Here is a 13,193-nt window from a genome sequence, read left to right as displayed (position 1 = left end):
TTGGTGTTGTTGATGAGTTGTTAGGGCGATATACTGATGATTTTGGCACACGTGATCTACGCATAAAGAACTAAGGCTGATAAGTTAAGAGTGTACAATGGCACTTTGCTAGGACTTACAAAGAATACAAGAGCAACAGTGACAGTGGCTACTGCAGCTGATCCAATGGCTATTCCCACAATAGCAGGTGTCGTATTTGCTCTATAAATACTTAGTCGTTTGAGATTACTCTGAATCTATTCTCTAAGAATGAATAATACAAAGAGGCTGACAACAATACATGCTATTAACATATAACGCGACGTGCTTAATTTTCATTGGTCAAGCAATAATCCTGTTTGTATAAAGGTGCTGTTTATAATAATGGGGTTTCTCTCGTCTTAATATATAATAAAGGGGTTACATAGGAACTCATCAATGTACATTTCCCTTATTACTTCTTTATTTATTCGAGAGATATCATAAGGTCACTTTTTCCGAGCTCTTGATACGCACGATACATGTCCAGCACCTTTCTTTCTTCGCAATTGTCTTCGTCCTCCTGATGACAATGTCCAGCTTTCTTTTGGTATTATAGAGTTAATTCCTTTTGTTCATAACCTGCTGCCTGATGCTTTGCTTTCATCTGCCATGTCTACTGCAAGGTTTTGTCAAGCTCTCTTGCCTCAACACGAGTAACCTTCCGTTGCGTCACCAATAGCCAAAAAACAATGGAATGTGTTTTGGAATAAGGGTATTCCATTTAAAGCGAGAGACGTTTGGTTCCGCTTGTTGCGCAATAAGCTCCCCTGTCGGCTTACGTTACATTGATTCGTTCCTGCTATTATTGTGGACCCTTTATGCCTCTTATGCTCTGCCGCCTCTGAAGACGCTTCTCATTTTATATACACATGGTGAATTTTGTCAGTAGTATCCACGTACAAAAAGTGGAGGCTTTGTGAGGTATTTCTATTGGGTTTCTCGTGACTAATACCTCTAGTGTTGAATAAAGTGCCTCCAAAAGATCGAGTTGCACCTCTGCTATTCATTATGTGACAGACTCTCCCATGTGAGGCTGGTAAGCCGGCCTCAACGACCGTTATAGGTATAGATTATGGCCTCACTATAGGCAGTACAGCAACGCGTTCTATACTTGGCAAGGTCCACGTTGGCCCCAATACTACCAAATACTATCAATTCTATTAGACTCAAGGGTCTATTCGGATTTTTTTCTTTCTTTCCCTCTACGATATTAGAACAGGTTTTCGTCCTGTGGGGGATGGATCCAAGCTATGTTGAATAGTTTTGGAACGAAGATTCTAGCTTTTCTTTCTAAATTGCCTTAATTTTGCCTTCTTTATAAACTAATAGCTTTTCAGTTGCTTTCATTTGTTCAAATGTAATACGTTTTTCTACATAAACAATATCAAATAAATCATTGTGAAGCAAGCGCTTGCCTTTGTTTTGCATAACAATCTTCGCTCTTTTTATGTTTTTTAATTCTTGAAAAAATATATACATGTACAGCAACTTTCCATAGCTGGAACAAAAAAGAAAAAGAAAAAAGACGAAAAGCTTTTGTTGGTTGTTTAAAAATCACTATTTATTTAGCATGGATGGTATCCCTTTTCAGTATAAACTCCTCTGCCTAAACGCTTGCAACATGCATCAAAGTTGCCTCCACTTCCATATCTGACTTCGCAGGAATCATATCTAATATAAGAGCCCCAGGCATCGCAGCATGTTTTAATTGCATTGAAGTCCCATGTATCATAATCAGTGCATCTTTTCCTTTCGCATTCAGTGACAACACCTGCATAGACCAAACCAAAAAAGAGTAACAGCAAAATATAATTCTTAATCATCACGCACCCCTATATTAATAAAAGAAAAAAGAAAGAAAAAGAAAGCTTTATATACTCGAAAGCACAGACAAGGGTCCCGAAGGCTCTTACTTTTTTTGTATTGAAATTATTAATGTGTATTGTCTAAAAGTTGTAAAACTATATTTATGTTACCGTACACACGCTGATCGGTGCTAAGCATGTCTATTGCCACGGTGGTTGAACAGTGCTAAGCATATCTAGTGCTACGGTGGTTGATCAACTGGAGTCAATATGTGATACCGCCAAAGAACGGAAAAAATGAACCCGAAACGACACAGTCGTGCTGGAGGAACAAGGTCAACTTCGAAAGTGGACAAGGAGACGAGAGCGGCTCCAGATGAAGTCTATCGAGGGGAACATAGGTGATAGGTTCCAGTAATTCTGTTCAGCAGGACAGCCCGTCGTAAAATGATGTAGGTTTTCGACGGCTAATTCGCATGTACGGTACACAGCCGACTTTCAGAGAGGTAGGGATTCTATCGGCGATGCTTTTCTTGAGTGCGAATGGTACCGTGGGGTAAGTGTCACCAGTGAGTAATTGCCTTAAGCGGCAGAGGTAAATACCACAAATGACACTACCAGCGAGAAAGGGGGTATCATCCGCCGCCTTGGAGAGGCCGAGGAAGCGTTGAGTAAAGCTGGTCTCGCTTTGTCAGTATTGTAATGATATCACTGGCAAATGACTCTCCCTGCACAGTTCCCTGGGATATCCTCTGTTCCGCACGAAATATTGTCATCCACTGCTTGTAGTTTTAATGGCAATTTGCTAACATGTATAATAATTTATAAAAACTCTATCATATGGCTTTATTGCTTTACTAAAAATAATTATTGGACCAGTTGTACCTAAAACCACGCGGCCCTTATAAGCTTTTCTTTAGGCTTATCAGATGTGAAGTATACCCAGTCAGAAGTACATAACTTCAACTTGTTTATTTTCAATTCTTCTCCAAAGATGTGCCATACAAATGTTCGATAAGGTCATTCGTAATATGATACCACAGCAACACATCATTGTAATAACTATAATGATGTGCAAGTTGTATTCTATATTTGTTTCCAATTACGTGTTCAATTTTAAAATATACTTTATTCATTCTCAACGCGACCTATAGTAAGGAAAAGGAAAAAAAAAAAAAAAAAGACTGCCTTTAATCATCTTTATTCAGTTTTCTCTGTGCTGTCGAGAGGGATCTTTTTACCTTTTGTGATTTAATATTACAAGCATTTATAAGATATCGTCTTTGCAATGGTTTAATTTTTGGGGATTCTCTTATATCTTTTTAACGAAAGAAGGCTATTTTTATTAAATTATAACTTCATGCAGCATATTAGGTTGGTCAGGTGCCACTAAGGGCCACCAGTCTTTCACAGAGTTCTTATTTCTGTTCTTTTGAGTGAAGGATAATGTAGGATATAGTGGGAGGTAGAGCCGCTTTTTAGACGCACCCTCTATACCTACCTCTGTACAGTGTTCTAAACTGTTTCAACCTTTCCCTTTCTTTTTCCATCAATTCATTTCTGTTATTTGAAGGATCAAATAAAAGCTAAAGCTAAGTCTCCACAAGCAACTTTATGTACGTTTTGTTGTAATTGTTCAAATTCCACATCCAGATTTATATCGACATAGCTTATGTCTGAAGGTAGACTTACCAATCCCTTCGCAGTTTATTAGTAACAATAAAATTTAAATCATCAATATTATGTCTTTCTAGAACTAGAGTATGTATTCAATCTTTATGTTTTAATCTTTATCGCCCCCTTATAGTAGAGAAAAGAAGTTTTGTTCATACAAACGCTTTTTTTCGTTACAAGAATGTTACAAGGAGGCCAAACCAATCACAACACACATACGCGGCATTGCCCAGCCGATTCAAGTTCAACCTCACCAACATCCTCTCGACCTGTGTCATCCGCCGAACTTGAGCCGCTTTTACTACATACGCACGAGATTTTCGAGATTTAAGCCTCGCAGTATTTGAGGGCGCTGCTTCCAAAACTGCCGCGAAATAACGTCGTCAGGACTAATTGTGGATTCAGTCCAGTGAAGTCAACAGTGTTATTTTTTATCTCAAACAACTTTCCAGTACTATCAATAGCTTTTTTGAGATACTCTCTCTGTTCAGTATCCTGTAGTAATTGATACTGCTCCTGTTCGTTAAGGAACAGTGAACAGAACTGTCATAGCCTTTGAGACTCCTGAGGCTCGCACATCCACTTGCGCCATAGGCGTACATGTGAGTAATTTTACAATTAATGGCACGTGTATCTTCCCACTTGAAAGCTCTATGTATTGTTTTTGTTAGAAAAGCTTCCTTTACTGCGGCCTATTGACTTGACGCCACTCTTAATGACTGTTCTACGCCGATATAGCACAGCCTTACATGCAGATCTCTGTCACGATCCTACAACCAGGAAAAGGCTTATGATTGTGTTAATTTCGATTATTTGTCCTACAATTCTTAGAGCTTTCAATATGCTCGTCTATGCTCGTTCAGTCTCTCATTCCAACGCTTTCCAATATTTTTGCTTGTCTCAATATGAATGGATTCTTTTTGTACTAAATGGCAAGGCGATGCTACTAGTTCACTTTTGTTCAATATCATGTCTGATCCATTTTTACCTGACATTAACAATTGTACTGGTCTTTCAGGCTTTGATTTGAAAACCGCTAACTACTTTTCATCCTTCCCCTCACTCTATCTAGTACTAGTCCTCTACATCCTCCCTGCCAAGGTGCTGGCTTATGCTGATAATACTCATGTCTTTCTACAAGATCCGTCTAAATTTCAGCATCTTTCAAGTCGTCATAGATAAGTATGCTTCGGCATCCAACGCGACTATGAACTATCACAAAGCACAAGATCTCTCTCTAGTCGGCCGAGTTCTGCCTGAGTTTCATTTCACCACCACCATTGTATCGTCTCCTGGTGGTAATACTACAAGCGCCATCAATTTTTGATGAGCACCCCTTGTATGGACACTGATTTTGAATAGTAGTAGATCGATAAGATCAATAAACTTGTACAATTCTGTACATATCTCGATCGCATACCGATGTCACAATAAAGAATTCTACTACTATAAAGGAAGTAAATACTAAAAAGTTCAAGTCTTCCATTGAATCTGATAAGCATTACCATTTGGAAATAGAAAATTCATGTGTATACTTAAAACTAACAAGGGTTCTAGAACCATCCTCGTTACTAGTGAATTGCAAATGTATGTTTCCAGACTATGTCCTTCGCTAGCTATGGTTGCAAACTCAAAGATTTGCGAGCCTGATGATGCCAAGTATTACGATACTTTCATCGAGTAAACATAATCCCTCCCTTTTTCTGAATTGAAATTTACTGATCTCAAGATCAAGTTGACTATATTTACAAGTTTTTATTAAGTCAATTGTAATCAATAAAAGAGACAAAGTATTAGGATGATTGATGAGGCTTTTGATAAACGACAAAATCGGGTTTTTGATGATACTCTTGCTTTGTCGATGATTCATTCATTTCAAACTTTTCTGCCAGACTTTGTACAATCTCTTCTTTATTGCCCGTTGTTGAAGGGGGCCAATTGTTACGAAATGGGTTGACTGAATACTGTTGTTGTGATCCCCATTGTTGTGCTTGCAATGTATGATTTGGTTGTCCCTGAAAGTGTTGGGGTAGAGGCATCGTGTCATACTGAGGGAAAGGCAGTTGACTTGGATTAGGATGTTGTTGTTTACTGTAATCGACCGGCGATGATAGCTGCGTATAGGCTGGTAAAGGAGGAGAAGGAGGAAGAGGAGAAGGAGGGACAGAGGAGGGTTTGTCATACGATTTGGTCGGTGGAGCGTAGCCTGGGTTGCCTGGTGAGCTGGGCTTATGTTCTGTCATGTTGATTGGTGTTGTTGATGAGTTGTTAGGGCGATATACTGATGATTTTGGCACACGTGATCTACGCATAAAGAACTAAGGCTGATAAGTTAAGAGTGTATAATGGCACTTTGCTAGGACTTACAAAGAATACAAGAGCAACAGTGACAGTGGCTACTGCAGCTGATCCAATGGCTATTCCCACAATAGCAGGTATCGGTAAGGATCCATTTTTTACTGGGTCTTCAGTAATATCTGATCCTGGCTTTGGCATTTGAGTTGGAAAGTTGAACGTCGAAGGGAACGTAGGACCAGTTGTAGGCGAATCGGTCTTGCCTGAGACAGAGTTTGTAGGTGAGTTCGTCTTGCTGGCAGCGGTCGGAGTAGGGAAGGCAACAGTCTCCTTTGCATTCGTGGTGACGGAATTGGTAGGCGAGCCATTGTCAAAACTGTAAATTGTAATGGGTCCCGCAGTGGCATAATCACTTGGATTATTAACAGCAAAAGCAGCAAAATAATAATTTGATCCCACTGGCAATCCTTCTTCAAAATTAAAGTGTGTGAATCCAAATGAATCGACCATGACATTTACAACGGTTGAGACGACGTCCAATGAGCCCTTGGAGTTCGTTACGCATATCTTGACTGTATAAATGTCAGTTGGAGGATTTATGAACCGTAGACTGGCTACTGCCAACTTATTATGATATCGGTTGCTTCCAAAAAACTGTATTTGAAACGCGTGTACGGCTGTTGATAAGAGTAATAGATAATAGACTTTCAATTGCATTTTTTTTTTGAAGAAGAAAGAAAGAAGCGGACCGAGTAGAATACTTGAAAAAGAAGAATAACAAACACAGCTGTGGCACAAATTATGGCTGGTATAACCATTGTAAAGAGGGCAGTTTGCAGAAAAGGAAGGGGTGGACTAATTTTTGAATCATTGTAGTGACCTATTTTTCAGCATACAAATACAAATCAATATATAAATTCGTAAAATAAAGACTAGAACATTTTGTATAGCATGTCTAGAGTGAAAAACCTTTTTCTGGGCTCAAGTCACACAAGATCAGGAAAAGCAAGTCTACATGTTCAAAAAACCCTAACTGGAAAAAAGTCTCTATTCAGGCAACCAGTAGACATAGTCAAATGTTAATTTATTTTTATTCATCGTTCTTAATTCTCTCTGCTCAAACTCAGCCTTAGCCTGTCTTTGTGTCGTTGTCATGGTAACTGAGCTGTCAGTCTAATGCGAAGATGTATTTTTCTTTAAGACGAATTCATATTCAAAAGATGTATTTATGTGAATGCTTGCTGGTGTGCATACACAAGTGAAATAAAGTTTTGGCGAGATAAGAAAGGCCCATTTGCCGCAGTTTGTACCTGTTTACATTGGTGTCATTCTTTTCATATATGGAAAAAAAAAAGTCCTAACATCAGAAACGCTGTTTGCATAAGAGCAGTATACTATAAAAATACTCTTCTTCAACAGATTGCATATCGACGAGGCATATCAGAAGCAAAATATAAGAGAGTAGATAATCTTTCTTTTGTATTTTCAATCACCCTGATTTCACGAGCTTTCAGTGGTGCCACTTCTTACATAAATCTAGTATAATCGCGTGTGTATTGTCTGCATATTTAAGCTCTATCGTACTTGTTCTGTAAGTATTGCTGGGGTTACTATGAAGAAACCCAGCAAGGTCAATTATGGATCGAATATTTGTATCATCTATGCGAGATTGCATGGATATGGCAACCAGAAACAATAACTTTGATCCTATAGAACCTCGATGGTAAGAGGAATCTTTATTCTGAACATGTACCACAACGATAAGGTTGGTACGACCCTGAGAAGTAATGGCTGAGCAACATATAAAGGAATAATTCCTGTTCTTTTCATGAAAGAAGCAAATTGATTATCAAATATATCTTTTGAGGTCGTGATTTTATTTCACAAATAAGCTCTACCAGCCACTCTCTCCTCATTTGGATCTATGTTACACATAATCTTCAAGATATTCTACACGTTCATTTCATATGAAACAAGCAACTATAAACTTTTGGAACGGGTTATTTTTCTTTGAAATAATAGAATTTCATCCGTTTTGTTTGAAACGAGAGTTTATACAAACATGAAAAAGTTGCCCAAGCATAACCAAGCACACAAATAGTCGAATAAAAAGAAGGGATATAAAGGATGAGACGTGTACGCTTTTTTCACAAATTATTCGCACGTTGATAAAAAATGATAATTTCAGACAATAAATAATGATAAAAGAGGGCCCACAAGAAGCAAAAGAATGAATAAAGAAATGATTAGTAAATCAGCTATTTAAATTGTTATTAAATATTTACATTATAAAGAAGAGGATCTATAAGAGAAAAACAGAGACAAGAATCGTTAGTAGACATGTAAAGAGATGGTGAATATCTTACCAAAGTGCATTAAATAGGGCTGGTGATAACCAGCCCGGAAAGAGCAAAGAAAGAAAAAAAAAGAGAGAGACAAGAGACAAGAGAGGAGCAAGAAAGAGAGCGGATGAGGCCAAGGCTTGGTAAGAACCAAACTACCCCCAGCCAACACCGGGTTGTTGCCGATGGGCAATCTATAATACTACATACTTTACAAGAGTAAAGAATATAACATACCTTAGGGCTAGCTGGGGAATAGCTGGTCTTACTTTTTGGTCCAAAGAAGAAAAGAAAAGAAAAAGAAGTCAAGATCAGACTGTTTAAACAAAGTTTCTAACAACTTTTTTCAGTTACATGTTTTTCATAAGTGTTGACCACATTTATTTTACGTATTATTAAATGCTGTCTTTTAAACAATAAAGATATAGAAAATCAACTAGAGTGTTAATTGTCATTGATCTTGTAATGTGTGCGAATAATTTCTGAATAAAGTATGTGTATTAAGAGAATGGATGAAGATAATGAATATTAATATTGCAAATATACTTTTGCCATGGTTCAAGTCTGAACTGTGTCATATAAGAAAGAAAAAAAAAGTCTAAGGTTGATAAAAGAACAAGATCAATCCATGCATTGGTTTTGAAAGAAAGGATGTCTGAGAGCTTCCCTTGCAGATATACGAGCAGATGGTTCATAGACTAGTAGTCTTTTTAACAAATCATTTAAATGCTTGTTGAAGGTTGTCACGGGAGGCACGATTTGCTAATGAATAGAGATGAATAAAGAAGTCTTTTTCAAAGTATCCACAACTTACATCCAATGGCTTTAAACCACTCACCAATCGCTTACTCTGTCTTGATGTTTTGGATAGAGGGTAATTGAGCTTTTTGCTATCTTTTTCAAACAGTTTTTGCGCTTCTTTACTAGCCCTCGTTACCATATGAGTTGGTATAGGTCCCAAGACAGATTCCATCATGGCCAAGTGTTCCAGGTTATCATGTGTCTGAAAGAGAGCATCACCAATAAAAAACTCGATCAAGATACATCCCATAGACCACATATCACAGGGATAGGACCAGCCCAAGCCCATGATGATCTCTGGTGCACGGTAATGACGTGTAGAGACAATGGCAGAATGATATTCTTGTTCAAATGTAGCAGATCCAAAATCAATCAATCGAATGTCTGTATTCTCATCCAATGTGTTGCTACCTCGGTTGACGAGTAGAATGTTTTCTGGTTTTAAATCGGTGTGTATTAACTTGAGATCATGCAAGACTATATACATTGGATGAGTACATTATTTCAAGTTATCAAGAGATCTTACATGCGACACTGGTAAGTAATTGCTTTGCTAACTGTTGGATATGATGATGTGGGAAAGGCTTAAAGTGATTTGCCTTGAGAAAATCAAATACGGATTGACCAAGTAATTCAAAGACCATACAAATATGATTTTGGTAATCAAACCATTCGACAAGATGAATGCATTTACTAAATAGGGATGATTAAAGATAGAAATATGAAGGTTTCAGAAACTTACTTCAAATTGAGTGGGTCATGTTTCTTGAGTGTATTCAAGACTCTAATCTCTATTTTGCTCGCATCTCTGTATTTGGGTATAGCTCTGATAATCTTGATGGCGCAAAATGTCCGTCGTACTCTATCATAGCATTCGACTACTTTACCAAAAGTGCCTTGACCGAGCAACCGCATGATTTTATCTGTTTCAGAATAAGATTAGAATTCAATACATTTTTTTTTATGCAGACGTACACTGTGGGGTGAGTGATTCATTGAGCCTCACCAGATAATGACCATCCTTATCATCATATACGGGTGGCATAGGAGGTGGCTGTAATATAATAGGAGGTGGCATTTGAAAAGTATAAGCAATGGTGGGTGTAGGTAATACGTGAAAGGCAAATATGGGATCTGCTATAAATATATAAAAAAAAAAAAAACTGTGAGATGTGTTACTTTTTCAAAACAAAAAATATATATTTACTGTGCATAGTCTCCAGTTTAGTTCGTTTGGTGATTACAGGTAATTGTTCAGCTTGTCTTTTTCGGGTAACATGGGATGAGAAAGTCGAGGTATATGGAGCATTTGCATAATGAACCGGAGATGGAGGAGAAGGTGTCGGTGAATCTTCAATAACGATGACTTCCTTTGGATACCCATTTTTATAAAAGTCCTTTTCCCAATCAGCTGTTCTCTTTCTTGTCATCATGAGTAAAAAAAAAATAAAGAAAAAGAGAGAGAAAAAGATAAAGAAAAAGGGAAATCAAAAACAAAAAAATAATAGTAAAAATAATTAGCGAGTCCTGCAAATAAAAAGATACACAATTGGTGTTACTTGTAAATTAACTAAAAAATTGACTCTACACACACAACACTTTTCCTTTTTTTTATTATAGAAATTTTTATATAAAAAATGCCCATGTTCGAAGCTCAGGGTGTATCTATGCAGTTGGAGGATGGAAGATGGCTATTTAAACAAGTTGATATAGAATTAGAAAAAGGAGATATCCTTGTCTTGAGAGGCCCGAGTGGCGCAGGGTAAGGAGCATAAAGTAATATATAATAACAAGTCTCAATTCTATTTAAAGTAAAACAACCCTTTTGAAATGTTTGGCTGAATTAGTGCCTTATACGACAGGCAGAAGTTATTTGAATGGTCAGACACCCTCACAGTATGGTATTCCCATCTGGAGGTCAAGGGTCATGTACGTACCTCAACGACCTGCTGTTCATCCAGGTACACCCATGGATTTGTTTAATATGGCAAAAAATTATACTTCACAGAAAGGAAAATATATTGGAGATCCTGTGAGTAATACAACAGATAAAATTTACCTCCTTTTTGCCCCCTCTTTTTTTTTTTAATACTAATGCAAGTATAGATAAAGATTGGGGTAGATTGGAACTTGTCCGAAAGTCATTTTTATGAAAATTGGAGCTGTTTATCGGGAGGTGAAATGCAAAGAGCTGCCTTGGCTATTGCACTTGCTTTAAATCCAGAGATTCTATTACTTGATGGTAAATATAAAAAAGGGGTAGAATGCATGATTTCATTATCTAACTTGTAATAGAACCTACTTCTGCTTTAGATCCAGAGTCGACTTTACTCGTCGAGAAATCACTAAAGGGGCGAACATGCGTCCTGATCACTCATAATCCACAACAGGAGACACGTTTGGCTACCAAGACATTATATTTACCTCGATTAGCTTTATTGCCACAACGTAGCGATGACGAAATTACGATGGCGTAAAAAGTAAATAAATAAAAGAAGGGCGGGTAGATCTGCTTAGTTTCATTTACTATTTATGGGCAAGAACACCGATTGTTATTAAGAAAGGGTAAACTTTATAGTTCACGCGTCTAAATATACAGTGATAGTCATCAGTTGTAACCATAAGATTATATTTTATTTCTTTCCCCTTGCATAAGGATTGCTTTATTCTAACAAAAACATAATTTATAAAAAAAAAAAGAAGAAAAAAAAGAAGCATGTATACAATATAATAAAGGGGAAGAAGAGGGCATATAAAGAAGATATAATGTGTATATTAAAAAAAGGGAAGCTACTGTCAACAGTTACTTTTTTGTTCTCTGCTTTTATAAAGGGATGGAGTATATATATATATATATGTGTGTGTGTGTGTGTGTGCAAATGAATGAATATAAGAAAGGGAGTGAAGTAGGAGGAAGTAAATTAATGATTTACAGTTTTTTTTGTTGTTGTCGTCTTCTGCTTGTTTGTCTAAAAGTAATAACTTCTTCACTTGTACGACATCTGATTTCTACTTGAATATGTCTTTTTAATGCGTCACTTCTAGCAAAGCATTTTTTACAGCAAGGGCAATGATAAGGTTTATCACCTGTGTGAACGCGGATATGGCGCTCTAAATCATGCTTGCGAGTGAATGCTCTAGGGCAACGAGTGCATTTGTAACGTCGGTTGGACATATCTACAGGTTTCTTTTCAACCAACTTGGCTACTTGCTTTGGCTCTTGCTTTACTTGTTGCTCTGGAGAATGATCTTGTAGACAAGGCCATGCATCTGATGGACATGGTGATGGTGAAATGGAATAGTAGTCAGAGTCGGAAGAAGTCATGGGTTCAGTGGATGGCATAAAGTAGCTTGTAGGAGCATGGGGAGGATACAAATAGTAATGATAATTGTAATAATTGACTAGTTGTTGAAATAGACAGCTGTCTACTGCAGGAAGCATATAGTTCATGTAGGTTGTATCTTGTTCCTTTTTAATATGAATGGATGAATAGTATTCAAAAGAGTAATTGGCCATAATTTTTAGGTTTGATTATATCGAAGAATTACAAAGTATAAAGAAAGAAGGGGAAAATAAGCAAATAAGATAGAGTTTATATACACACTTCCCCGCCTCCTGCTTTGTCCATCTCTATCCTTCTTTCCCTCTTTACTCTCAATTCACAGTTTCTGTCTATCAACCTTCTTATTTTACTAAACTCCCCCCTTTCACCCCCCTCTCTCTTTCTTTTTTCCCTTGAAATGTTCCCCCCTAATGTTTTCTTTTATCTCCCAAACAAGATAATCAATATTTTGAAAGAGTATAACCCTTTATTACAAGCAGCTCAGGGGGAGAATATAAACATATCGCGTTATAAAAGCCATGGATTTACAGAAAATGTCAAATAAGATAAAATAAACTTCTTTTTTTTATTTATTTATTTGCAACTCCATGTGTACGACTCATTTATATACAATTTAGTAAAGATGAAAGCAAACGAATCGATCTTCTTGAACTGCTCAGCCGAATTCCTGATGATCGGGTTCTGTTTACTCCCCCCCTTTTGTTTTAATTCACCTATCGCCTTGAACCGATGTCTCCCTCTTTTTTTTTCCTTACTACCCCAGACTGATGCCCCCCTTTATTTTAATGGATCCGATTGCCAATAGAATAAAAGAGTGGATCCTTTTAGTAGATGACCACTTTAATTGTAAATTAAAAATATGAAATGATCTTCAAAATCTTCCAAAAGCAGTAAACCCCCGTCCTATCACA

At 37.2% G+C, this 13,193-nt stretch overlaps 4 protein-coding genes across 4 annotated transcripts; 1 reads left to right on the top strand and 3 right to left on the bottom strand.

The window, feature by feature from the left end:
- Window positions 1–5,268: 5,268 nt before the first annotated feature.
- RHIMIDRAFT_252747 (uncharacterized protein) lies at window positions 5,269–5,926 on the bottom strand. Its single transcript, XM_023610970.1, has one exon. It carries the CDS (start codon window positions 5,741–5,743, stop codon window positions 5,294–5,296), a length of 450 nt encoding a protein of 149 aa, XP_023470735.1. The 5' UTR covers window positions 5,744–5,926; the 3' UTR covers window positions 5,269–5,293.
- A 2,832-nt stretch (window positions 5,927–8,758) lies between these two features.
- RHIMIDRAFT_196028 (kinase-like protein) lies at window positions 8,759–9,983 on the bottom strand (the record flags this gene model as incomplete). Its single annotated transcript, XM_023606088.1, has 5 exons — window positions 8,759–8,899; window positions 8,952–9,415; window positions 9,465–9,631; window positions 9,681–9,861; window positions 9,914–9,983. The coding sequence occupies 5 exons, from the start codon at window positions 9,981–9,983 to the stop codon at window positions 8,759–8,761; spliced, it is 1,023 nt and encodes a 340-aa protein (XP_023470734.1).
- Window positions 9,984–10,541: 558 nt separating this feature from the next.
- Window positions 10,542–11,801, top strand: RHIMIDRAFT_221261 (P-loop containing nucleoside triphosphate hydrolase protein). Its single transcript, XM_023607428.1, has 4 exons — window positions 10,542–10,700; window positions 10,751–10,970; window positions 11,045–11,180; window positions 11,234–11,801. Exons 1-4 carry the CDS (start codon window positions 10,576–10,578, stop codon window positions 11,413–11,415), a joined length of 663 nt encoding a protein of 220 aa, XP_023470733.1. The 5' UTR covers window positions 10,542–10,575; the 3' UTR covers window positions 11,416–11,801.
- A 66-nt stretch (window positions 11,802–11,867) lies between these two features.
- On the bottom strand, window positions 11,868–12,263 carry RHIMIDRAFT_196064 (uncharacterized protein; the record flags this gene model as incomplete). Its single annotated transcript, XM_023606093.1, has 1 exon — window positions 11,868–12,263. One exon carries the CDS (start codon window positions 12,261–12,263, stop codon window positions 11,868–11,870), a length of 396 nt encoding a protein of 131 aa, XP_023470732.1.
- Between the last annotated feature and the right edge of the window lie 930 nt (window positions 12,264–13,193).

This window comes from Rhizopus microsporus, assembly GCF_002708625.1.
Source record: "Rhizopus microsporus ATCC 52813 unplaced genomic scaffold scaffold_1, whole genome shotgun sequence".
NCBI lineage: Eukaryota > Fungi > Mucoromycota > Mucoromycetes > Mucorales > Rhizopodaceae > Rhizopus > Rhizopus microsporus.
Note: the sequence above shows the minus strand (reverse complement) of the source record. Positions and strands in the feature narration are given on the sequence as shown.

Excerpts from the sequence above, each read along its gene's own strand:
- RHIMIDRAFT_221261 (XM_023607428.1), top strand. The coding sequence starts at position 10,576 with ATGCCCATGTTCGAAGCTCAGGGTGTATCTATGCAGTTGGAGGATGGA. Across the intron at positions 10,971-11,044 it reads GAAAATATATTGGAGATCCT|ATAAAGATTGGGGTAGATTG; the intron begins GTGAGTAATACA and ends ATGCAAGTATAG. Across the intron at positions 11,181-11,233 it reads AGAGATTCTATTACTTGATG|AACCTACTTCTGCTTTAGAT; the intron begins GTAAATATAAAA and ends AACTTGTAATAG.
- RHIMIDRAFT_252747 (XM_023610970.1), bottom strand. The coding sequence starts at position 5,743 with ATGACAGAACATAAGCCCAGCTCACCAGGCAACCCAGGCTACGCTCCA.